A 27,614-nucleotide genomic window follows, 5' to 3' on the forward strand; every position below is an offset into this window, starting at 1 on the left:
ATGAGGAAAATCTTCCTTTAGCTGTCCAGGGTTTTGGCTTTCCTTCTTCGTACCATCTTAGGGCTCCCAAATTAGATGAGAGAGTTGATTCGACCCTTCCGGGCGAATTTTCCCTATATATAGATGCACTGGAAAGCAAGGTTCGCTTTCCTGTCTTCAATCCCTTATTTGCAGCCGTTCTAAATCATTGGGACATTTGTCCTAGAATGTTTCTTCCCAATAGCTGGCGTCTCATCATCGGCTTCTTGGGATTATGTTTTGAACTTGGCATTACGCCTTCTCTTCCTCTTTTCGTACATTTTCACATTCTTCCTATCTCCCATCCTCCTGGTTGGGTTGTGCTTTCCAAGCGCAAATAGAGTGGAACTTGACTGGAGGGGCAGCATTCTCTCCAAAGGAACTTGCCCTTCTAATCACAAAGAGTGGTGCAAGTGATATTTCTTCTGTCAAGCGCCTCAATCTGACCTTAACTTCCCGATCGTCTGGAAGCAGTACTCTTCATACTTTGAGGGTAACCGGGTCCTTCCTTTATCTCGAGAAGACAGAGCGGCTGTTGGGAAGATCAAGTCAATTCCATGGTATCAAGAGATACATGGATATGAGATGGAATACAACTCCATCCTTCAATACTAGGGGTTGGCTCGACGTGAGCTCTCTATCCGCCATGCTTTATTTCCTTGAAGATATTGAGAATTCTTTTAACTCTGACTCTTGCCTTTCTTTGTAGTGCCTCCAAGAATGGATCCCGAGAGTCTTCGGGTAAAAGCTGCCAAGGTTGTTGTGACTGCTGAAAGGCGGTCCCCTCGAGCCTTGACTGCAAAACAAGTATCATCTGCGCCTCCCCCATACCCTTCATACAAAGCTATCAGGAACTTGAAGCCAGTAGCTGACGCTTCGAGGAAAAGGAAAAAACCAATTGTGGAAGAGATAGACCTCCCCTCTCCCACTCGATCCAAAAGGAAGCATGACTCAGCCGATGCTTCCGTCCCGAAGAAATCCAAAAAGAATAAGGACTCTGAGGAGATCTTCATGCCTCAATGGACGCTGACACGAACAGATCGGGCAACTCAGGATCTCGAGAAAGCTGCTGAATGGAGCTCTCTTGGTCTTTTGCCTGCTGATCGTCAGGCCTTTGAAGCTCTAGAGGATGACGCACTTGCTAGTCACTCCACAAGGTATTAATTTTCTTGATCCTTTGCCAATTGCTCCGTAGTCTTTTTTGAGATTTTCTAATAATCTCCTTGTCTTCTCAGGAATGTTGTGTTGAGCTTTTATCAACACATGGAGGCATTGAGCCGAGTTGGTTGTAATGGCTCCTTGCTGCAAACCTGCGAAGAGAATTTGGCAAAGGCCAATTCCGAAGTCGACCGGCTGAAGAAGGCAGCCGAAGAGCTGAAGGAGAAGCACGAGGAGGAGCTGAATTCCTTAAGGAAGGAACTTGACTCGTCCAATGTTCGGGCCCGTGACGCTGAACGTGAGGCCCGGAAGCATAAACAGGAGGCTATTGCCTTTGGCGAGAGCCTTGAACTTAAATCCTTGGACAATGAGCTCCTATCGAAAATGACATTTGCCAGCGAACCCGAACATATCAAGCCATATCTTTGGAGAAAATGCATCCGGAAGTATCTGAACAGCGTCCCCTTTACCAAATTGATGTGCCATTTCAACCTTCAAGCTTATTGAGTGGGGCAAAATGACGTCTGGGAGAAGATTCTTGAATCCAATCCTGCCTTTGATACAACTCCCTTTCGAGAGGTGTGCCATAAAGAAATCTTCGGGAAGCTTAAGTTGGCTTTCCCGGATTGGGTTTTGGAAGAGGAGGATCCTATTCCTGCGGACCCAAATATTGAGGAGTATCTTGCTGATTCACCGCCTCTTCCTGAAGAACCTTCACAGCCTACTTCGGAAAGAGATCCTGAGAAAGACTCCTCGGTTGATACATAGGGAACCAAATTTCCTACGTATATATATATACATTGTAGGGTTGCCCCCCACATTATTGATGAAATAGAAATCAATCTCTTTTCTCGAACTCTTCCAATGATTGCCTTAATGCTTCTTCGTCTCATATCCCAAAATATCGTCTTTAGGTCAAGACGTAAATGATATAAGTTAATCTTGCAGAATAACTTGTACTTTAACTGGAGATATCGTTTGGGATATCACAGAGACGCGCTCGGGAGAAATGTGTTCATTTTCCTCTGAACATTTATTCCCAACCGTTCCTCTACTTATTGTGAAGTCCAAACGTTTTCCTGCGTTCGTATACCCATCACTTCTCCCAAGGAGTTTAATACTTCATGTGGTGCGACGGTTGATAGTATCCTCGTATCAGGTGAATATTGTTCCACGTGGAAACTTTGATCAGCCTTCAAATTTTGAATTTGAAGCGCCGTTATCCCCTGACCGTTGATCCTTCGTTTTGAGGAGTTCGAAGCATCTCTTCAATCCTGTCCCTTGATTACCTTGGGGTTTCAACCATCGCATCACACCTTGAGGCTATTTAAGCCCCTCAAAGGTACTTCACCCTTATCTTGCTATCTGCAAATTATTTATGTCTGATAGATTTGCAAAACGACATTCTGTCTTTTTTTTGCTCTATACATACTCTTGTCCTTCAACACCATCTTCGATCGAAGTTGAAAAAGTAAGTATTTTGTCACGAATCTTTATCTCTTCTTCTCCCTTGAGTAAACTCAACAGTATTCATACTTTGGGTTTACTTATTAAGGAAGTTCTAAACTGTTCGTGCTTAACAGAGACCTAGGGTTTCCCCTTTTCTTGTATGTTGTAGGATCTTCGTACTGACACTACTTTTTTGTATTTGCAATGCCTCCCAGAATTGATTTGAGCTTTATTAGGGCGAATTCCTGTAAGAAAGCTGCCCCAGTACCGATGAAGGTTGCTTCCTGTGAGGCGATTGCATTTGGTGAATCTTCTAAACGTAAGGAGACTGCTGTTGGTGAATCTTCAGATCAGATTCCCACAGTTTCTGCTGATGTTTCTTCTTCGCTCCCTCTGCCTGAAGAAACCGTTCGGTCTTCCAAGGAGGATGTGGCTCCCTCCGTCGTTGGTTGTACTGTTGATGCCCTTGCTGGAGAAACTGTTCGGGATCCCCTGATGAAGACCCTTCAGACATCTGAAGCAACTATGTTGGCATCTAATGAAGGTGCGGTCCCAGCAGGGGTTGCTTCTATTTCCAACTCTAAGGCTTGTTTGGCATCTTCCTCCTCCCCTTCTCTGGAGCTGGAGGATTTTGCCACTAAGAAGCGCCTTAGGTTGGCGGATGATGTAGCTCATCCTTCTTTTTCTTCGAGGCAATCTGATTTGGTGTCAAGCGAGTTTGATAAAGCACTGGAATGGTGCACTGCTGTTCAAATGCCTACCAAGAGCAGAGCCCTTTCCACCATTCTAGATAGTGACTTTATGAAGTCTCTGGTGATGTAAGTTTTTCTTCATTTCCTTTTTGTTTTGAAGATTTTTCTTTTGCTCATGACTAACTCGGAAGTTGTTGCAGGAGTCTCACTGGTAACTTCCACAACCAAGTGGAAGCAGCCTCTAGACTCAGTAGACTGAGTAATGAAGTTTCCAGGCTTCGGGAAGACTCCAAAGCCAAAGACGCATAAATTGCTTGTCTTGGAAACCTAGCTTAGGAGGTTGCAAAGGAGAAGAATTCTATGATCGACTGTCTCCATTCGGATTTGGATGATGCCAGGGAGAAGATCCGGCAGCTGGAACGAGGAGCAAGAAGGTCAAGGGCGAAAGGATCTGAAGCGTTACCCCAAAGGCAAGCTGTTATTCCCTTGCCCGAATCCCTTCCAACTGATGTTCGCAGAGCTTGCATCTTCAAGTATTTGCACAGTAAGCCTTTTGTTGACATGCTTAACGCTTATAACTTGCAGGCCTACCAGGATGGCAAAAACGAAGTATGGATCAATATTAAGGAGAGATCCTTATTTCAACACGACTCCCTACAACGCCAGTTGTCATCCTGAAGTGTTTGCAAAGCTAGGTCTTCCCCTTCCTGACTGGTCCAAGGATACGAACGACCTTCCACCTCTAGATCCGGATATCATGCATTATCTCGATGATTCCCCTCCTTATGCTCCTCTCCAAGGATTCAATTATGAAGAGCTTGCCTTGAATGCAGGTTTGATCAACGATCAGGCCTCTTCCGGTCAAGCTGGATAAAGAGTATGGAATTGCAGAGGATTTTGATAACATGCTTTTTCCCGACTCTGTTCTTCTTCTTCTTGAATCTGTGTTGCTTCTTGACTTTGTATTACTTCTGGCAAAGCTCCTTCGATCTTGTTTAACTTCTTAATGATGTCTTTCTCTTTTGACCGAGTGAAGATTGTACCCCAACACTTGTTGTCTCATATGTATGCTTGATGTAAAGGTTGGCCTCTTCTGGTCGTTTAAAGAAATAAAGAGTTAAGCTTCATCTTTGAACTTTGCCAGTCACTTGAGTCATTGTTGCAGTAGGTCTTATAATGCCTTTACTTAGAGATTTCCGTAGAAATTCAATAAGTTTGAGAAGGAACTCACTCGAGTTTTAAACCGATGCCTTGTAGAAGGAACTCACTCGGGTTTTAAACCGATGCCTTTTGATTTATCGTTGGATCTGCTCCTTGAATGTGTTGTATGATGCCCCCAATCAAAAGACAGTATGTTGAAAACTGAAAATTGTATTGATTGAGTTTGAAATTTGTTACATCGTAAACGAAAATGATAATCTTCAGGGATAGTATTTCTTCAGATGCCTGGCATTCCACAGATGATCCAGCTCTTTCTGGGTTGTCAAGTTCTTCAGCTTGTAAGCTCCCGAACCGACTGGTTTGATAACCATATATGGTCCTTCCCACGAAGGGAATTTCTTCTGATGGCGTGGATCTGAAGCTAAGGTATTTCTCAATACCATTTCTCCTGCTAAGTACCGACTGTTTTTTACTCGGGAATTATAATGTGACGCTATTCTCCTTTGATAATGCTGAGTTCGTGCTATTGCTTTTGCACGAACCTCATCCAATAAATCAAGGCTATCAGCCGGTCCTTGTTCATTCGCTTTTTCTTCGAATTCTCTGTCCCGAAGTGTTCCAGCCATTACTTCCACATCTGCCAAAGCCTCAGATCCGTATGCCAGCTTAGAAGGAGATTCTCCTGTAAGTGTCCGAACCATAGTTCGGTAGGCCCACAGGACATTCTACAATTCTTCGACCCACAAGGCTTTATCAGCTTCGAGTCTTCTCTTTATTCCTTCAAGTAGTGTCCTGTTTGTAACCTCTACCTGACCATTGCTTTGGGGATATGCCACTGATGACATACGATGCTCGATCAAATAAGTTCCACAAAATTGTTCAAATTGAGGATAGTTGAATTGGGTGCCATGATCGGTAATGATTATTTTTGGCATCCCGAATCGATATATAATTGACTTGAGCACAAGCTTCTCCACTTTTCTTGCAGTGATGGTTGCCAGGGCGCTAGCCTCGACCCATTTGGTGAAGTAGTCTATTGCTACAATGAGATACTCTCTTCCGCCCGACGCCTTGGTGAATTTGCACATGATATCAATTCCCCACATCGCAAAAGGGATGGGATCTAGAATCGAAGTCATGGTTTCAGCTGGGCGTTTAGACACCATGGCATGGATTTGACAATTGCTACATCGGCGAACGTACTCCATAGCAACCTGTTGGAGCTTAGGCCAGTATAAACCAAGCCTCAAAATTTTGTGTGCCAAGGCTCGACCACCCATGTGGGCACCACAAATTCCTTCATGCACTTCAGCCAAGGGTGATTCCGATCCTTCAGAACCCAAACATCTTAGGAGGGGTCCAGAGTAAGATCTTCTGTACAACCTCCCATTTTGCATAATGAATCGTGCCGAACGAATAATGAATCCTCCTTGGCTCTTTAGGAGAATTCCAGCTCTTGCTCCATCTTTGTTACTTGATCCATCCACATATACCTCCCAGACAGTCGGGATAGTGGGCTCGATAACTTCTTCCACGGGTGCAGTAGTCTCTACTACACAGTCGGATAGTGCTTGAGCTTTGATTGCCGTTCGAGGCTTAAAGCTTACTTGGAACTCACTAAGTTCAACCGACCATGCCACCATTCTTCCAGATAAATCAGGTTTACGAAGAACTTTACTAAGAGGAAAAGTAGTAAATACCTCGATGGAAAGAGCTTGAAAATATGGCCGTAGTTTTCTAGCTACTATCATAAGAGCTAGAGCCTGCTTCTCAATCTGAGAATATCGAGTTTTCGCGTCCAGTAATACGTGACTGACATAATATACTATCCATTGCTTCTTATCTTTTTCCCGAACAAGAACTGCACTGACCGCTGAAGGTGATGCTGCTAAATATAGCTGCAAAACTTCCCCCTTCTCGGGTCGAGATAATAGTGGTGGTCTTCCTAGTGTCTCCTTCAGTTCCTCGAAAGTTTTCTGACATTCTTCAGTCCATTTTGCCTCCTTGCTTCCCCTCAAGTCTTTGAGAGCTTTGAAAAAAGGTAGACACTTTTCTCCTGATTGTGAGATGAAACGGATTCAAAGCGGCTACTCTCCCCGTTAAGCATTGTACATCCCGAACAATTTTGGGAGCCTCCATGTCAATTAAGGCTTGTATTTTGGCTGGATTAGCCTCAATACCCCTTTGTGATACCATGAAGCCCAAAAATTTGCCCGACGAGACTCCGAAGGCACATTTCTCCGGATTCAGCTTCATCTGGTATTTGCGTAGTACTAAAAATACCTCTGTTAAATCTTCAATATGTCTCGCTCTTGCAATGCTCTTTACCAGCATATTGTCAGCATAAGCTTCGACATTTTTCCAGATCAAATCCTTGAATATTTTGTTGATAGCTCTTTGGTAAGTAGCCCCTACATTCTTCAGGCCAAAAGGCATGACTTTATAATAAAAACTTTCACGATCAGTCATGAAAGCTGTAAACTTTTCGTCCTCTTTATTCATGAGGATTTGATTATACCCTGAGTAAGCATCCATAAAACTCAAGGTTTCATACCCTGCAGTTGCATCTATCAGCAGATCAATCCTAGGCAACGGGTAACAATCTTTAGGGCAAGCCTTGTTGAGGTCTGTGTAATCTGTACACATTCTCCACTTCCCGTTTGCTTTTTGACCATCACGACGTTGGCATGCCAGACGGGGCATTCAATTGGTTCGATGAAACTAGAACTCTTCAGCTTCTCGACTTCGCCTCGAACGGCTTCATATTTTTCCATGGAGAAATTTCTCCTTCGTTGGATAACTGGTTTCACCTTGGGATCTAGCCAAAGTTTGTGTTCTGCAACATGCCTATCGATTCCCGGCATATCATCTGCAGACCATGCGAACACGTCACTATTTTGCTGAAGAAAAGACTTCAACTCCCCTTTGAATTCTTCCAGTTGTTCAGACCAGATATAAGTAACTCTTTTGTCATCATCGGGATAAAACTGGATTTGCTCAAGCTTTTCTACTGGCTCGGGCCTTTGAATTTCTGCCTCATCCTGATCATCTCATACTTCAATTGGTAATGTCGTTACCTTTCTCGGGCCTTCCTTGTCTTTCAGATATGCAACATAACATTGCTGAGAGATTCTCTGGTCAGATGTAACTTGACCGACTCCCATCTCAGTGGGGAATATAATTTTGAGGTGCTTCGTTGAAACGATAGCACCTAATTTTGACAACGATGGTCTCCCAAGAATTACATTTTAAGCAGGGAGATCCCAAACCACCAAGAAATTTACCCGAACGGTGGCTTCCTTAGGGAAGCTTCCAATTGATAGGTCCAACTAGACCGACCATCCGCAACTGCAGATGATCCTGCAAAGCCATATAGATGTGTGGATGATGGCTCCATCAAGTCTTCACCCACCTTAAGTTTTTGATAAGCTGCATAAGATAAAAGATCTGCAGCAGATCCGGTGTCAACTAACACCCTGTGTACTTCGCGGCGTGCGATCTCTACCTTGATGACTATGGCATCATCATGAGGTAAACAAACGCCTCTCTCATCTTCTTCTCCAAAGGTGATCGAATCCTCACCATTTAGTCTCTTACGCTTCTGAGTCTCTCCGGTTTCAACAAGTTTTGATTTTACTTTCAGCCTCCGGAGTGATTCAGGCTCGGGACCACCAAAGATTGTAAGGATCGGTGATCGAGTAGCATCAATTACCTCCTTACCCTTCTTAGACTTAGGAGCCTCCTTTGGTTGGTCTGGGCTAACCGAACGGTCCCTTTTTGGCCCTGCCTCACGTGGTTCCTGGCGAAGCTGGACAAATGTCCTTGGGATATCAATCTCTTGATATCTGCCTTTAAATGTCTACAATCATTGGTATAATGACCATAATCTTTATGGAAACGGCAATATTTTTCTCGATCCTGCTCCCCTGGTTTTGAAGGAATCTTCGGAGGCCACTTCAAGATATTCCGCTTTTTGATAATGTTCAGAATATCAGCCCGAGGAGTATTTACTGGAGTATACTCACCTTTGTCGAGAGATCTCTGCCGCCACGCCTGATAAGGCTTTCCAACTCGATCACGAATGTTCTGGCTTTGGCTTCGCTTGTTCTCAGGAGCCTTTTGTTCTTTTGCGGAGACTTTATTGTCTCCCTGGCGTGCATCCAAGATTTTCGTGACTTCCGCTTGCTTTTGGCATCTCTGTACCAACTCAGCATAAGTTGTGGGCATGTCTTGAAGTAATAACTCCAAGAGTCTTCGATTAGTGAGTCCAGTGAACAAGGCAGTTTTAGCTACTTGCTCATCTAGATTCTCTACCTCCATTGTAACCCTGTTGATCCTTTTTAGATATTCCCGAATTGATTCATTCTTCCCTTGTCTAATAGTAAACAAGGTTTCTTCAGTCTTCTTGATCTGAATTCCACTTTGGAACCGCCCTATGAATTTGCGTGCCAACTCGTCGAAATTCAAGATCCTCCCTGATGGAAGGTTCGAGAACCATTTCTGTGCCGCTCCAGTTAAAGATGAACCAAAGACCCTGCAGAGAATTTCATCAGAATTACCTGCAACTGCCATAGTATGCTGATAATAACCGATGTGGGCCGTAGGATCTCCGGAGCCGTCGAATGAAGAAAAAGTTGGCAGACGGAAATTGTGAGGAAACTGGTATCCGGCAATGGGCTCGGCAAACGGAGTCTTTCGAATAACTGAATATATATCATTAGTTATCCTACCTTTCGCCAATTGCCCGAGCTTCTGATTGATATTAGCCAGTTCCTGACCAATGTGTGTCGATCGATATTCAGCAACACGATCACGACCCCGAACAACGTAATCATTATCACGAACAGCACGATCGTCACGAACAGCTCGATCATCACGAACAACACGATCATCACGAACAGCTCGATCATCATGAACAACACGATCATCAGGAGCAGCTCGTCTAATAGTTGGTGAGTGAGTTCTCACTCCGGTAACCAACCTTGTATTTGAATCTGTAGTACTCCCTTGTGGTCCGTTGAACCGATCATCACGTCTAGGGAGATTTTCAGTTCTCCTAGGTATTCGGTCTTCTTCATGGAAGTTTTGACCGACATTTTGTTCAACAATTATTCTTCGTTGCGATGCACACCTTCCCGTATCACGACGATCAGGCTATGGTGGTATCACCACCTGTCTGGACAGTGCACGGAGTGCCTGACTTAAGTCCAACATCTAGAGTTTCAGTTGATCCAGTTGATATTGGAGTGTCTCTGGAGGATTATTACCTCCTTGACCGCCATCTACCTCGAGCGGCCGACTACTTCCCTAGGGAATATTTGGATTGTTTACTCCAGGAATTTGGATACCAACATCCCGCTGTGCAACGGCTGCTGCTGCCGTTGATCTAGTCACCATAGCTTTCTGAAACGTTTCCCATAGAAAATGCCAAATGATGCGTCCAAAATATGCTCAGCCTTTAGATCTCCTGAGAATGACTTGTAAAACAAAGCGTCAGATGTGGCCCGACCGCTGGGGTCAGGAGTCCACCTCCGAAGGGTAAGTCAATTGATGAACTTAATCACAAACGGCTCTGCTAGAACACAGAGCTAAGGAATGAATAACTGGAATACGATTCAGATAGTAAGCATCTGAGTGTTCACGTTCAAGTGTGTGTCTCCAGATCCCCCTCCCTTTGTGGGGAGGCGATGTTTATATAGAGTGTACCTTCGAATCTTCTTCGTTGGATGTATATGAGCCTTCTTCGTTTGGACTAGTAGAGGACTCCTAGGATAATCCGATCGTTATCTGGTGATTATCCTTCTGAAAGTGATAAGTGACAGCCGCCGAATTTTGCCTGCCGTCATTAGGTTAATTAACCTCCTCCATAAGTATTGGATTAGGGTGTGCCTGTAGCTGATTTAGTTTTCTTCCTCAGCAAGCTACCTCCTGAACCCGACTCGTTCGGAAACGAGTTGATTCCCTTCGTCTCGACTGGAGTTGAAGGTCGAACCATGAATGAACCAAGTTCGATCATATTTTTTCCGTATCAGATGAGGATCTTCTAAAACTCCAATATGAATGTTTGAGAGAGGCTTCTCACGTTCTTCATAGTTTTTAGAATAATATGGGGCTGATTACCACAAAGTTCTAATAAATAAAGCATAAAAAACCTAAATATCATAGATTTACACATAAGCCCCTATTTTTATTGGTCGCTCACTTGGTCTCAGTCTGATCGACTAGGTGATCGACCTAGCACTGACCACAAGCCGAGAACAGGGATTTCAAGCTCCAAAACTCAAAATTTTCAATAGGGCTCCTCCCAACTCAACAAGTGACTTATCTAGCATTGAGGGACCTTCCAAAACATGTCCAACTAGGCCTTAAGTTCATCAACGAAGCTCTTCAACATCAAGATGTAGTTTCTTCTCCAAATCAAATAAGGTTTCCAAATAGGGAACTCCATCATCAATCTCCATGTGTTCTGATTCAAACACCATGTTTTCCATTGAGATGACCCACAATTGCCTTCTACCTTCACTTTGAGTCTTTGGACCTACAAATAAATGAATTTTCAAGTTAGGGTTTGGACTGGATTTCACAGGGTAGACTCTTTATGCCCTTCCCGAGGTGAAAGGTTCTTCATGCCCTTCTTGAGGGGTAAGACTGTCCATGCCCTTCTTGAGGGGAAGGTTCTTCATGCCTTTCTTGAGGGGAAAGTCCTTCATGTCTTTCCTGAGGGGGTAGGCTCTTCATGCCTTTCTCAAGGGGGTATAGGCCATCCTAACCATGGGGTACTCGGGCTAGTTGACGACCACTACGTATTTCAAGGGCAAGAATGCAAGTGTTTCTACTTGATAATATTAACACTATAAAAAATGCATAGAAGAATTAATGTCACTCCGCACTTTTATTTCATGGAATCTCTAGTTGATGCAAAAGGATCCTTTTTGATGAGTGAAGCCATTGGAATTCATTCGGCCTTATTAGAAACTACGTCAAAATTACGCTCACATCATGGATAAAGCAGATAAGAACGAAGTGGTCTCTCATTTCAATATGCTAGTCCTATGGTTTCGTTTGTATTTAAGCTTTCGTAGATGATATTATTCCCTTAATAGTCTGTTTTTGAACTTTGTAATTCTACGTTTTTTCAAGGGATTCAAGGAATTTTTCCATGAATTGGATTTTTGCGTTGCTCTGATATCTAGAAGATTAATGTTTGGCATCCATCAATTTTATCTTTTAAATTAAATTTGAGTTAGGGAAAAAAATTGAATCCCTTGAGAACTGCGACACTTTATTACTTGTGACACGTAAATCCACCTATTATTATTGTATTATCACGTGAAAAATTTCAAATTTGTGCGCAAAAAATGAAAAACTAAGAAAAAAGATCTGTCTGAAAACCAAATCGTACCGTCCATCAGGCATCAAATGCATCTCTTGAAATATATCAGCCGTTGGATCCACGTATCTATAATATGTTGAGACCTGCTTTCTTCATGCAAATAAAATGAAAATTTAGTAATTTACGCTTTAGCGGAAGCTGCGGAACTCGGAAAGGCTCTCCGTTAGCAAATTTCACTCTGTTCCTTCGAATGTACTGGAAGCGTTACCTCTACGGATCACCAAAATTACATCGTTGAAAACCCTAACTTTCTCTGAATCAGTCTTTCGATCCTTTCTTGTTTCTTTGATTTTTCATTTTTCTAATATCTTTGCCTGAAATCTGTCAGAGAAGTTTGGGTTTTTAATCGTAAACCTTTTCTGCTGTTGGTTCTTGTTTCCGATTCTGGGTTTGTGCATGACACGAGAAGGTTCTGGTGGAACTGTGAAGGTGTTTCAGGCATGAGATTTGATGAACGATGCCAGAACTGCGTAGTGGAGTCCGCAGAGGCCTGGCAGCACAGCCGAATCTAACCGGAGACAAGGGGTTGATTACCAAGACTAGAAGAAGAAGAACAGCGAAGAACAAGCAACCGATTGATGAGAACATCGTGAAAGGTTGTGTTCCTACGACGCAACCTAAAGAGGGAGGAGAGAGGATTTTAGAGGAAGGCGGCGTAGGAGTTGGGGCTGATCTCGGTGGATTAGTTGGTGCTGGTAAAGAAGAGGTTGGGGAGAAGCAAATGGACGACTATGATAGCGGAGCAAGAAGCGCTGACAAGGCTCCTGGTGCTGAGGATGAAGGAAGCGCCGCTCCCGTTCCTGAAAAGGTGTCACCTACTTTTTCATTTTCCCCTCTGTTGGTCATTGCCTTGTGCTTTTTGTTTCAAACTCTAACTGTGGGTGGTTGGAGATCGTGGTGTTTTAAATTTTAAAAAAAATATTATTGAGGTTTTATTCTTCTCTGGTAATGTTGCGAAAGTATGCAGTTTTTTACCTTTTCATTTCTGTGAGATTTGAGAACATATCGATTGAAGATCCTTATGGTATGGTCTCTGCTTAGAGGTGAACTTAGTATTGTTTTAGAACCAGTTGTCACCCCCTTCCTTTTGACAGTGAATAGCAGATGATTTATAATATTAGTTGAGGAGATTTGATAAAATAGGGATTGGGAGATTGTTATGTGTTCTATGCGTTCTATTCTTTCAGTTACTAGAATTTTTACTTCAGTAGCTGAGTTTCCATTATAGGAAATTTAATTTTTTGCGCAATAGGACAGTTCATCATCTTCAAACCCTATGTGCATGAGTTCTAAGCAAAAAGAGTTGTAATATTTTGTTTCTTGTCATTTTCATTCTTTTTCCTCTCTTACAATATTAGTTTTTTGGTAAAACAAAAATGCATCATTTTCCCTTTAAAGCTGGCCTGATATATTTTTCTCAGAAAATGAGATATGTGGAGTTGCTTCTGTTTATTGATGTTATTTTCACGCATCTAAACCACAGTACGTGATCATGATCCATTTCAATGAGCTTGACGAATATGGTTTCCATACCACAGATACACGGTGATTTGGAAAATGGGTTCTGGTCCTTGTTTTTACAAGACTTTCAAACTGCACTTTCAGTGATGCTCTAGCAGAGTTCTGATATTACATTTGATTAATGATGAGAAATTGAAATGGAAGGAAATTATTATCTTTTCCACTTTATTCTAAGGGGACGTATGGTCATGCTCATTAGGAGCACGTGGCAGGCCAGACATTATTGAGATTCCAGCTATACATTGAATCCTATTCCAAAGCGTGGTTGGGTCTCACTTTAATTACCGGCATGTGGACTTTGTGTTTCCTTTTTTAGTATTATTTTTTTTTTATCTTTCTGTAATCCAGTTTGTCTCATATTCTAGTATTGGCATCCTTATGGTTTCCTACTTTTTCTGGAAATGGCTGCATACATGTCTTGTTAAGCATTCCTTCTGTACTGTTGGATAAGAATGAAAACCCAAAAGTTGGATTTTGATCAAATTGCTAATTACTGGTGTGACCTTGAAATTACATCTGATTCTGGTATCTTGGTTGTTTTGGCCATTGGTTGTACTACTTATGGTCACTTTCAGTTACAAGCGATGATGCAGTTAAAAGAAGAAAGAAATTATGATTGACGTAGTTATTAAATCTGATTGCACTTGGTACTTTCTGAATATATTTGTTTGGTTTTGCATCTTATAGTTTGGTTTCTTTGCTACAGGTCCAAGTGGGTAATTCCCCTGTGTACAGATTAGAAAAGAAGCTGGGCAAAGGAGGCTTTGGGCAAGTGTATGTTGGACGACGGATTTCTGGTGTAAGTACGGGGCCTGTAGAGGTATGTTTCTCATTTCCATACATAGTGGCTATTTAACATGGTTTTTGTTTGATCTCATTTTTTAATATGTTCTGGGGTTACTCTATTGAAGGTTGCTTTAAAATTTGAGCATAGAACTAGCAAGGGTTGTAATTATGGACCGCCTTACGAGTGGCAAGTCTACAAGTATGACCCCTTACATTCTCTTTCTTGTTTACTTAAGTTATCTTCTAGATACTTCAATTGTTAAAATTTTACAGACAATTTATTGTTGAACTTTTTGTATTGAACGGCAGCACTCTCGGTGGCAGTCATGGTGTACCAAGAGTATACTACAAGGGCCGCCAAGGTGATTATTATGTCATGGTATGTTTCCGTCTGCAATTATCTCTATGGTTTTCACGTAATGATACCCCATGGGTCTGCTTCTGTGATTACTTCTGATTATTCGTCATCCTCCAGGTTATGGATATGCTGGGACCTAGTTTATGGGATGTTTGGAATAACAATTCTCACTCGTGCGTTCATCTGAGAAGAGCTCAATAGATTCTTATCAGTTTTTATCCTGACCAACTTGTATTTTCTACTTTTTAGCTTCTAATCCCACTTTACTGACTGCAGAATGTCGATTGAAATGGTTGCTTGCATTGCAATTGAAGCAATCTCTATTTTGGAGAAGATGCATTCTAAAGGGTGAGATTGGGAAAACAATACCCACATGGTCTGGCATTTTAATAGCTTTCCTCTCCCTTATATTGTTGATTATCCTAATGTCTACCACTTTAGGCAGTAGGGGAGTACATGACCCATGTGTACATGGATCCATGTGTCATGTATTGATGTTCTTGTTGTGTATTAGTTTATGGTGCTGAGTAGTGTGCTGTAAGCTAGATTTTCAATGTATTTTCCTTTATTTACTTTTCTCGTCTATGTTTCTAGTTTTAAGAAGTTGCTTATTCCAGCAGATCTGATTCCTTTGACTATTTAATGATGTTTTTTTTTTTTGGAAAGAAGAGTGTGTGGGGGTTGGGGGGTGGGACTGCTAAGAAAAGTTGTCTCCACCACCACCTTCTTCCTCTCTTCTCAATATTCTCTGGTTTATCAGCTTCTATTTGTTACATTTATCCCTCCTAATTGGCATGCATAAAAGCACTTGGTTGTGGAAATGAGTTTTTGAAGTATTGGTCTTGCTGTTTGTGGAATATAATTTTTGGCAGGTATGTCCATGGGGATGTAAAGCCAGAGAACTTTTTGCTTGGTACTCCAGGGACTTCAGATGAGAAAAAACTTTTCCTTATTGATCTTGGATTGGGTTAGTGCAGTTTGTCTTCAATTGCCATTTCCTTATGGTTCTTGGTAGAAATTGTTGAGTTTCTCATTACGTCATAACCTGTGTTGGGTGGCAGCGACTAGGTGGCGAGATAGTACTACTGGTCAGCATGTAGAGTATGACCAGCGACCTGATGTTTTCAGGTATTGGCCTAAAATATTTATTGGCCTATCTCTTTGCTTATGATGGAATGTAGAACTCAATGACAACTGTGTATTTTTTGCTTGGCTATTTTTTTGGTTTTGTAGGGGAACCGTGCGTTATGCTAGTGTTCATGCTCATCTTGGAAGAACCGGAAGCAGGCGAGATGATTTGGAATCGCTTGCTTATACATTAATTTTTCTTCTTCGTGGTCGTCTACCGTGGCAGGGCTACCAGGTATATTCCCTTCTCAATGTTAACATAAATGTCAACATTATGTCGTGTATCCGTTTCCTCACATTGTCTGTTATTATTTACAGGGGGAAAATAAAGGGTTCCTTGTCTGCAAAAAGAAGATGGCAACGTCCCCAGAAACTCTTTGTTGCTTTTGTCCACAACCTTTTAGACAGTTTGTAGATTATGTTGTGAATCTGAAATATGACGAGGAACCTAACTATGCAAAATGCATTTCCTTATTTGATGGTATTGTTGGTCCAAATCCTGATATAAGACCAATTAATACTGATGGTGCTCAGAAGGTACTCTCCTTTATCCCTCATACTAAAATTTTTATTTATTTTTCTTACTTTTGTTATTGATACACTTCCTAGCTAGTACATTTTAAAACATCTAACCTATGATTACATGTTGTAAAGCTTATCTATCAGGTTGGCCATAAGAGAGGCCGGTTGACAATGGAGGATGAGGAAGATGAGCAGCCGAAGAAAAAGGTCAGGATGGGGATGCCTGCAACCCAATGGATTAGTGTCTATAATGCTCGCCGGCCTATGAAGCAAAGGTATATGTTACTCAGATTCCACGAGTCGCTTAATTAATGGTACAAAAAGATAGTGCGAGCTCATGGAGTTGTGTGACTGTAGGTATCATTATAATGTTGCAGATGCTAGGCTGGCACAACATATTGAGAAAGGAAATGAAGATGGTCTATTTATTAGTAGTGTAGCATCTTGCTCAAATCTATGGGCCCTTATCATGGATGCCGGCACTGGCTTCACTTCACAAGTTCATGAACTCTCACCCTGTTTTCTTCCAAAAGTGAGTGAGTGTTCTTACTCCTGTCCACCTGAGGCTCTTATTGCCTGCATGGGTCTTCTGCCAAATTTGGTCATTCCCCTTAATTAATTATGTTTTTTGTAGGAATGGATTATGGAACAGTGGGAGAAGAACTACTATATCAGCGCAATAGCAGGAGCTAATAATGGATGCTCATTGGTTGTAATGTCCAAAGGTTGACTGGCATCCTTTTAATGTTTTTTTAAGTTGGTTTTGCAAATATATCTCCAGTTCTCTGAGCTCTGTTAATTCATTTGTTGCAGGTACACAATATGCACAGCAGTCATACAAAGTTAGTGATTCATTTCCATTCAAGTGGATCAACAAAAAATGGAGGGAGGGTTTCTTTGTGACCTCGATGGCCACTGCAGGAAATAGATGGGGTATTGTTATGTCGCGCAGTGCAGGATTTTCGGATCAGGTTCTTTATTTCTGTCAAATTGTCTTTCTCCTGTGAAGTTCTTTTTTCAAATGACGGATTGCAACTAATCTCATCTTTCTTTATTTCAGGTTGTTGAATTAGATTTTCTGTACCCTAGTGAAGGTATCCATCGAAGATGGGATAGTGGTTATCGCATCACAGCCACTGCAGCAACTTGGGACCAGGCTGCTTTTGTGCTGAGTGTGCCTAGAAGAAGACCAGTGGATGAAACACAGGAGACTCTTCGGACATCTGCTTTTCCTAGTACACATGTCAAGGTTCGTACTTCCCTCTTAATTGGCAAAACCCTCCCCTTGATATTTGTGACTGACATGTACCTACTGTCTTACCTAAAAACCCCAATAATAAGAACCTTACCATTAGTTTTCCTTGTTAAGTGGTATCATTGTTATAAAATATCTTTGAAAACCTTCAATGCCCTTAACCAATGTGATTATTTTGTTGAAACCCCCCAATAAGTACCCCCAGTTACCATTACAGTTAAAACCCCAAATACCTTATTTTATTTTGGTGGATACAAGATGTGGGTGAAGGAGTTATCCTTCACCCATCTTCTTAAATTAAAACAAACGAGGTGGGACAATCACCAATTGCCAACTTCCTTAAATAAAGAAGATGAGATGGAGAAGATTTGGTTTGACTCGATTCCATAGGCATTTGTGAACCCCTTTTCAGAACTTTTTAATCATTTTGTACATATTGAAGAGGACAGAAGCTTGAAACCGTGGTTTGTGCAGGGCCAGCCTTAATCTCGGCACTGTGGATCCTATCCTAACACTTTCTTAAGCCACATATCACTCCAATCCGGAGCCATGTTCAAACATAATGATGGTTTTCCATTAATGGATTTATGTTGAATTGAGAATTGGAATGAACCATCATACTCCATGCTATTAAGCTCTGAGGTTGCTTTAGATTGACCAATGTGCTGTTGGAATGGGGTTTTCCTTTAGCCCCAACCACAACAGCCCACCCCTCCCTCCCACCCCCTTCGTCCCCAAAAAGAAGTGCAGTCTCTTGCAGGTTAAATATACACGATCAGCAGGGCATTTAGGTTGTAGGTTCTGTGCAGTAGATCTGCAACTCAGCAAGTAATTGGCAAAATCAGATGGTAAGAGTATCCTCAATCAAAAGAGGAAGCTGCCCTCGAAATGTGCTTGCAATTGATGGACCCATGTTGGGTTAATTTTTGGTGTTCAGAAATTTTAATGCAAGAGCCCAAAATTGTTACCTTTGCATGGGTTGATAAATATGGTTCTGACTAGCACTAAATTAGTGTTCGAGAATAATCAATTGGGAGCTATAACTTTTGAACCGCTCACATGATCAGCTCTCTGGATTTTTTGGCTTACTGTCGTTCAGTTCACTAGAGCAATTTATTGAATGCATTGGGATGCAACATTTGAAGATGAGGGTGGTTGAGGAGTGAAATCTGTTCACTTTGTTTGGCAATTAATAGGGTGAAGGACTTCAATTTCAGGTATTAAGGTTGCAGAAGACAATTGGATTATTGAAGGTTGAAGGAACCCTAGACATTATGGATTTTGGGGTTTTAACTATAAACTTGAGGAGATTTAGTATTTTAGTCTATTAACAATATTTGGGTTAATATTGACATTTTGTAGCATCTAACAAAGAAAACTAAGGGTGGGCAGGTTTTTGTGAAAACTGAGGGGAGGTAGCTGTCATTCTCTGAAAATGGAAGCGTATACTTGTCATTTACTGAAAAGAAGGAAATTTCTGTAACCTTAGACTGAAGATTACTATGGTTGCTTGCAGGAAAAATGGGCTAAAAATCTTTACATTGCATCAATCTGCTATGGTCGAACGGTCTCTTGAGTCTCTCATTTTTTTGTTCAGGGTGCTTCCAGATTCTATAGTTGGAGTCGCTGCGTACTTCTGGGTGCTGTTCTTATGTTCTTATCTCATGTCATCTGATAGGAAAGCCACAGACGCTTCAATTTCTGAAGCCAAAATGTTGGTTAATTACTCTGGAGAAATTTTGATGTGTGAAGTGTTAATTACTTAAATTCTGAGACCAGCAATTGCTAACGCATTGTGCTGTGTCTTTTGTGAAGAGTGTAAAAAGGTTACTACAAGCAAATGATGGCGTTTTAATTATTGTGTAGTTTGTATAGTCCTGATCAAAGATTTCTTGATTAAAGTCATGCCCAGTTCATGTTTTACTTGTTGTAAATGCTTGGTTGTGTTCTGGGAAGTTTGGTTTTTTTTTTTTTTTTTTTTAGTTTTCCTGTAGTTTAAATAATATATAAGGTAGTTAATGCTGAAATGGTGGATCCCTTACTGTGCACATATTCCCCAGTTTTGGTGTTGAACTGCTTTATAGCTGATGCATTTTTCCCTAGCGAGGGTTCCCGAGAACGAAGATAGTAATTTCGTTACCTGGTGTATTTATCGATTTGAAGGGAGTAATGCTTGGATTTTGAGGAGGACCTGCCTTGCACATTTATTCCGCCGGATCTTGCATCGTTTGCTTAGCCATCACCCTCTGGCACATCTTGGCATAATCACCTATCTCATCTATGTTAGCCAATATAAATCAAGGTCAGAGCGAGATCCTCTTTTCCCCAGTCACACTTTACATTTACTTTATTTGCACATTTTTGTTTTGATTTTTTGTTTTATTGGATCCCTTTGCATGCATGCTTTCTTGGTTGTATCATCACTTTTTTCTGCAACTTCATTTCTGTGGAGCTCGATAAGATACCTGAGTATGTGCCATCATGAACCTATTCTTACCCCCCTTCCCTCCCACCCTCCTTCGACCCTGCATCTTCTGTGACGGCAGCCCTAACTCTGCCTCAGCCGGCGTTCATCTACCTTATGTAGCCGCCCAATTCGATGTTTATCTACTAATCTCTCCTTGGACACCCTCTGTCTCCATTCATTCTCCCACTTCATCTCACCTCATCTATTTATTGGAGAAGATGGTTCGGTCATCCTTGTCACTTAGAATATCTACATCTGATTTTCAACACTCTCCGTGTTAGTAAAACCGTGGTCAGATCCTTCGTTGATAAGGATATCATGTCCAACCCATCTTCTTCTTCATCTTCTGTCCCTCTTATCCACACTGATTATCTTCATTTCCTCCCCAATGATCCTTCTGCGGAGAGATTAGCTGCGGATTTTGCAGCTAAGATAGACATCCCTGTTCGCCCTGTTAGCAAGGTTACCCTGTCCTCACGATTCTTGTGGAAGAGATCAAGCAGGATCTCAAATATACCATCATTGGTTGGGTCCCTGATGGCATCCACATCACCTACTCTGAATTTCAAAAGATGATTCAAGGTGGCTGGAAATCCAAATCTGTTAAAGTCAATGGTTTCCATCTTGTTGAAGGAGCTCATGACAAATTCATCATCAAATTCGACAGAGCTAGAGATCTGAATGTTGTTCTATTCTCTCAGCCTTGGTACTACAAAAACCATATTATCTTTATGCAACCATGGAACCAATCTATACCTGCTAGTCTTGCTACCTTTTCCTTAGGAATCATGTGGGTCCAAATTACCAACCTCCATTGGAGCCTTCACAAACTTGACATCCTTATTGATCTTTTCTCTACTGTTGGTCATGTTATTGAATTGGAAAATCCAGAAGGCCCCACTGCCTCAAACAATCTCCCTGCCGCTCGCATAGCCATCCCTTTAATGCTTGATCTCACCTCTGTCATCTTTGAAATTACCCCAAACAAAAAACAGATCATCCACTTCAGCTTTGAGTATCTCCCATCCAACATTTGCCCAAATTGCATCAGAATTGGCCATAAATGCATTGATTGTCCACACAAGAACACAAAAGAGCTCACCCAATCAATCTCTTCCACCCTTGCTGCAGAAAAATTGAAACTCAGGCTCCCCACAACTGCCATACCTGCTAGAAGAGCAAGTTCACTTGTTGACATCAGTAGGATCTATGATGATCTATTCCTCGGATCAATTCCTTTTAACCCTACTGATCTAAATGGTATCCCTAACCCTCCCATCCAAGCTCCATACACTAAAGACAGACAGCTTTGTATCCTGAAATCCTTCCTATGGATTGCTCACTCACTCAACCTTGAAATCCCGAGGTATCTGACTGTTGATGATCACATCCCAATCAACATCATTAAACCACTGAAGGATAGAGCCCAACAGCCTGATGAATCCCCCACTGATTTTGAAAATATGAAATTCACAATTACTCCTCCAACTGATTCCAGCTCCCAACCCTTTACAAAGCTATCTCTAGCTACCCCAAATGACCCACAACACTTGGTAAATCAAAGCACCAGCCACTCTCCCATCACTCCACTCTTTCAACATTTCCAATGGATGATCCAACAGGTTCATAATCAAAATTCTCAAACAACACCATCCAGCCAACAAAGCAACATCACTTTAGCTGAAAATCTCAATCACTCTTACTCAAAGGGGTGGTCCTCACTTTCCCCCCACACATCTACCCTCCCCTCCTACAAGAGAAAATGCACCATCAAAGAAATTGGGGAAGGTTCTAATCATCCTGATTTTCTCCTTAAGAAGCAAAAGACTGCTGAATCTGAGGTGTCGATGGCAAACCGTCAATTGCCATCAAGGAAGCCATGATGACCTACTGCCTGAATTGCAGAGGGCTCGGCCAACCCTCTGCACAAAGAGAAATCAAAGTGAACATCCATAAATTGAGGCCACATATTGTGTTTTTATCTGAAATTAAAAGTTCTACTGTTTGTCCTAGCTCTTTCTCTAAGAAATTAGGTTTTGATTCTCATTTTGTTATCCCCCCCCTTCACAATAGTGGAGGCCTTCTCTTATGTTGGTCTACTGCAGTTAATGTTCATGTCTTATGGTCCTCTGATTGGTGTATCCATACTCATGTATCTTACAACTCCATTCAATGGACTATGACTTTCATTTATTTGAGTTCCTATAGTAACATTAGGAAATACCAATGGTTAACACTTCACAATCTTGCACAATTTGTTGATAATGCATGGCTTTTATGTGGTGACTGGAACTCATACATTTTTGAACATGATAAACTTGGAGGCTTAGCCCTTAAACAGCATCAAACTAAAAATTTTCAAAATTTCACTTTTGATGCTAACCTTGTACCTTTACAAGCCCATGGGAACAAACACATCTGGTGTAACAAACTGAAGGGGAAAAAGAGAGTCGATTCTATACTTGATAGATATTCGGCTAACACACTCTGGATTAATATCTTTCTTGAAGCCTTTGTTAAACATCTAACTGTTACAAAATCAGACCATTGTGCCATTCTTCTTCATCTAGACCCCCCCCCTCACCGAATACCAAAAAACCATTCAGATTTGAAAAATTCTGGTTACTTGAACCATCATTCTTACACATAGTTCACCAATCTTGGTCTTGTCAATTCAAAGGATCCTCTTCATACATCCTTGCATCCAAACTCCAACTACTCCAATGGAAACTCAAGAAATGGAATTGGTCCCATATTGGTGACCTACATAAAAAAGAATCTCTTATTAGGATGGACATTGACAATCACATGAAATGCCCCACTGATTTAAGAGATTCACATTGGGAAATCAAAGAGAACCAACTCCTTGCCTCACTTAGACTCACCCTCAATCAGATTGATAAAAAATGGCTCCAAAAATTTAGAACTCAATGGGTTCAATTGGGAGATAGAAATACCAAATTCTATCACACAACAACCATGAAGAGAAGAGCCAGAAATAGAATCAGATTTATCAACTATAACGGCATCTCCCTGTGAAGATTCCAATCAGATTGAGGCTGCATTCATCTCACACTTCAAATCTATCTTTACCTCAACTAAACCGAGCTTTGATGAGTCCTACCTTGATCCCATTAAAAACAGGATCACTGATGATCATCTTAACATTCTTAACTCTCCCATCACTGAAAATGAAATCAGAAATACACTTTTCAGCATCCCTGAACAAAAAGCCCCTGGCCCTGATGGATCCTCTAGTGGATTCTACCAATTTTCATGGGAAATCTGTAGAAAAGACATCATTGATCATGTTTATAACTTTTTTCAAATCATCAACCTTCTCCTCTCCCATCAATCACACTTACATCACTCTCATCCCCAAAGTTGACATTCCCACATCTGTTAACGACTTCAGGCCAATCAGTTTATGTAATGTCAGCTACAAAATCATCACCAAAATCATGGTCAACAGAATCAAACTCATCCTCCCATCAATCATCTCATTTAACCAAAATGGGTTCATCAAAGGTAGACATATACAGGATAACATCCTCATTGGACATGAGATTATGCACAAAATCAACCAAAGAAGAAAAGGTAAGAGAGGTATCAAGGCTATCAAGCTCGATATGAGTAAGGCTTATGATAGACTTGAATGGTGTTTCATTGAGAGAGTTCTAAAGGCTTATGGCTTTCCCCCCAATTGGATTCAATGGATCATGTTTTGCATCACTTCTCCCCAAATGTCCTTTCTCATCAATGGCAATCCATCCAAAAACATTAAGCCTGAAAGAGGTCTTAGACAGGGAGACCCTCTCTCTTCCTATATTTTCGCTTTATGTGCTGAAGTCCTATCTTCTCATATTGAAGAAGCTAGATGGAAGAAGAAAATTAGGGGTATTAAACTCAATAATGGTGGAGAAAGCCTATCCCACTTAGCTTTTGCCGAAGACCTCATTCTCTTTGCCCAAGCCAGCTACAAAGAGATTGCTCAATTCTACAAAATCATCTCCCATTACTGTTAGGCTTCCGGTCAAGTCTTAAACTCCCAAAAGACCAAAGCCCATTACAGCAAGAGCACCCCCAACTCAATCAGAAACAAACTCAAGGAAAATTTCAATTTGATACCCACTTCTGAACTTGATATTTACCTGGGTATCCCCCTCTTCAGTGGTAAAATAAAGCATCTACATTGTAACAATCTCATACAAAGAGTCAATCATAGACTCCAAGGTTGGAAAGCCAAGCTCCTGAGCTATGCTGGGAAATCTGTTTTGATTAAATCAGTTACACAAACTATGCCTAGCCACTACATGTCATGCTTTATTCTGCCAAAAAGAACTCTCACAACCATTGAAGCTGCCAACAGAAAATTCTTTTGGTCCAATGGCGACAAGGATCACATTCATACCATTGATTGGAAGACCATTTGTCTTCCAAAAAGCTGTGGTGGTCTCAATCTCAAAGATCTCGAGTCCTTCAACTATGCTCTTCTAGCTAAGAAAGCATGGGACCTAATCACAGAGAAAGATTCATTGTGGTACAGAGTCATGAAAAGCAAATACTTCGATAATTGCAGTTTCCTCCATGCTACTGCCAACTGAAGCTCATCTTGGGGTTGGAAATCACTTATAAGAGTCTGAGAAGCTATCAAGAACAACCTTTTCTTTCAAGTGGGGGATGGAGAAACTATCGATCTTGGTCATCGAGATGGATTAATCATAATCATAAGTTACAAGTGCTTCACCCAATCCCACTGGATGCTCCTAAGAAAGTCTCTCACTTCATCAACCATTCTACATCATCTTGGGACGTCCACATTGTAAAGAAATGGTGGCCCCCAGATGTAGCTCAAACCATTTTGGAAATACCTTTACCTTCAATCAAGCAACAAGACCGCATCATTTGGGATCAATCCCAATTAGGGAACCTCACAGTATCTTCAGTTACCAGACTTCTCAGTCTCAAGAAACAACAGGTTCACACCCATTGGAAGAAGCTTTGGCACCTCCCTCTCAACCCTCGGATTTTACACTTCACTTGGAAGTTGCTCCATGAGAAACTCCCAACACCTTCCCTACTCAGAAACAGAGGATGCGATATTCCTGAAAAATGCCGTCTTTGCTCTGATGTTTTGATTGACATTAATCATATTTTCTTGAAATGTACCTTTGTCAAACAGATCTGGAGCAATTTCAAAGTATGTTGGTGGATACAAAATGCTGACATCTGCGACCAAATTAAGAATTGGATCTCCAAAATCAAGCATCATTCCAAGGAAGAACAAGCATTATCTCTCCACCTCACTACACTCTGGATTATATGGTCGAACTTCAACAAAGCAGCTCACGGTCTTCCCAGCAAAACTCATAAACAGATCTGGCGGCTTGCGTGGAATTTAAACTCAGAATACTTGCAACTTTGTCATAGAAGAACTCGAAAATCGAAGCAGCACCTGATCCTTAAATGGTCTCCTCCTCCCTCGGATTTCATTAAATTTAATTTTGATGGCTCTTCTTTGTTGGATACATCTAGCAGGTTCAAATCCGGCATTGGGGGTGTTGCTCGAAACTATTTTGGTCATCACCTCCTCAGCTTTGCATCCCCATGTGGCAACATTTCTGCTATTCAAGCCGAAGCTGAAGCTTTAAAAAAAGTCATTCATCTTGCCATAGCAAACGGTCAAGAAAGTGATATTCGAAGGAGACAATGAAATTATCATTAATCTGCTCAATCAGCCATGTCCTTCAGTGCCTTGGAAGATTAAACACATTTTAAATGACATCAAGTTCCATATTGTAAATTTTGACTCTATATCCTTCATTCACACTCTTAGGGAGGGGAATTTTGTGGCTGATAGCCTAGCCTATTATGCTGCCAACTCCCAATCCCTCATCCCCCCTCCTCCACCCCCCCTCATCCACTGGTTTATGTACTTTGATGCCTCTGGGAATTATTTCCCTCGTGGCTTTTCTTTCAAATAAATTTCCTTTATTACCAAAAAAAAAAAAAAAAAAAAAAAAAAAAAACAAATGGTGGATCCCTCAGAAATGAATGGTGGCGGCGTGTCAGGTAGTGTTATGGGTAGAGGTACGGAAACCATTAAAGCTGGCCTTGATGCTACTTATATATGTATATTTTTTTGTTCATTGATGCTACGTAGTTACATCGTCTTGTGTCTACATTACGAAGCATTATCTGGTGCTAATTAAGTTACCATGCCAGTTGCCCCTATCATGTCTTTCTGTATCATCGGCTCTACGAAACTGTTCAGCAGGTAAGCTTGGGAAACTTTACCGGTCGGGGTGTGGTTTTTTATCAGATTCAATTAGAAAAAAATAAAAATAAAATAAAAGGTGTGGTGATCGAAAAGCATCCTGATGAAGGTTGAGTTATGGATATTCGGCTCACACCCTTGGATCTAGGAGAACCAACCCAACCAAGAATCCGGATCATCACCCCCGACGGGGAGCACTCTCTGTGCTCCCCGACGGTTTTTCCACCACAAAAATGGTGGGCCCCACCACTAAAAATATTAAAAAAAAAAACCCCTCCCATCACTACCCCTGGGCCCCCCCTGTTTTTTGTGGTGGTAAGCCGTCGGGGTCGCAAATTCGGACTCCCCAACCAATGCCTTGGTTCATTAAAAACCCTAGTTCATTAGTCGTGAAGGTCCCTTGTCGGCTATAGAAAGACACGGAGATGAGAGTTTCATGAGTGGTCACCAGCTGTCCCGAGAAGCTTCTTAGTAGACTTCCCAATAGTTATCAAATGCACTACTTCTCAGGAAAAGTAATGTCGTCAAGGAACTCTACGCATATTCGTATGCCAATCCTCGTATTTATTTAAGCAATAAATGCACTGAGTTTCATTGAATGTGCATGGATAGCTCGAAAGCTTCTCATTCGTCGAAGGCTTGGCTTGAGTACTGTGTCCCATGTTTTGTCTTCCCAATTGAGGAATGGTGTCAAATCAGGATCAACTCAACGTTGATCTCTGGATTCACCTGTTAGATCTCCAGTTGTCTTGGAGATCATGCGGACTAGCTTGCTGCGCAAGCTACACCGAGAAGCCATCTCCACCCTTCATCTAAGCCATCCTCATCATAGGGCTACGATGTGTCCATCGTCAGTTTAGGTATGAACCAGCTATATATAACAACACTATGCATGAGCAACAGTAAGACAAAAAGACTTTAGCCATTATTCTCCTGCATTAATTCCTGAAGAACATTATTTTCTTCATCTCCTTGAGTATCTCAGTCAATAGCTTTAAAAAGAACAATCTTTGCAAGAGATGTGGAAGGTTCCTGCTTATTGACTTCACGCTCTTTAGAAAAAGTTGCAACAACTTTCCCTTTGCTCTTATTTGCCTCATCATAAACATACTTAGATGAATTCCATAGAATTCATAAGCTTTCGGAAGACTCATTCGGGTTAGTGCCCCCGATGCCTCATCATCGTCTTCGGAAGTCTCATTCGGTCAAAACCGAAAGCCTTTTGAAGTGATTGTGCTGTACTGCTATACCCTTCATATGGCCCCTTATTCAAAAGAGGTTTGGTTTTTGGAACTTGAAGTGCACGGGTCAGGAACCTTATCAATTTAGCATCTATAAAAGTTGTTGAAGCTTTAGCAGAAATGTATGCACCAGTTGGTGATCGAGTAGTTAGGATATTATTGAGCATAAAAACATGTGTACTATCATC

The 27,614-nt window shown here is 41.5% G+C and overlaps 1 protein-coding gene across 5 annotated transcripts; it reads left to right on the plus strand.

The window, feature by feature from the left end:
- Positions 1 to 12,017: 12,017 nt before the first annotated feature.
- LOC149010895 (casein kinase 1-like protein HD16) lies at positions 12,018 to 19,933 on the plus strand. Of its 5 annotated transcripts, XM_089161780.1 has the most exons (17): positions 12,018 to 12,104; positions 12,281 to 12,679; positions 14,099 to 14,212; positions 14,304 to 14,377; positions 14,488 to 14,557; positions 14,654 to 14,709; positions 14,813 to 14,884; positions 15,409 to 15,503; positions 15,598 to 15,664; positions 15,770 to 15,899; positions 15,983 to 16,201; positions 16,319 to 16,461; positions 16,544 to 16,718; positions 16,821 to 16,911; positions 17,000 to 17,157; positions 17,247 to 17,435; positions 19,039 to 19,933. In XM_089161780.1, the coding sequence occupies exons 2-17, from the start codon at positions 12,329 to 12,331 to the stop codon at positions 19,114 to 19,116; spliced, it is 2,082 nt and encodes a 693-aa protein (XP_089017906.1). In that variant the 5' UTR covers positions 12,018 to 12,104; positions 12,281 to 12,328; the 3' UTR covers positions 19,117 to 19,933. The 5 variants fall into 5 exon arrangements, with proteins under 5 accessions (XP_089017906.1, XP_089017908.1, XP_089017905.1 ...); XM_089161782.1 differs by having other exon boundaries at positions 12,018 to 12,679; positions 18,958 to 19,933; XM_089161779.1 differs by having other exon boundaries at positions 12,018 to 12,679.
- The last annotated feature ends 7,681 nt before the right edge of the window (positions 19,934 to 27,614 follow it).

Source organism: Hakea prostrata, chromosome 7 (genome assembly GCF_041222555.1).
Source record: "Hakea prostrata isolate BN-2017 chromosome 7, UWA_Hpros_2, whole genome shotgun sequence".
Taxonomy (NCBI): domain Eukaryota; kingdom Viridiplantae; phylum Streptophyta; class Magnoliopsida; order Proteales; family Proteaceae; genus Hakea; species Hakea prostrata.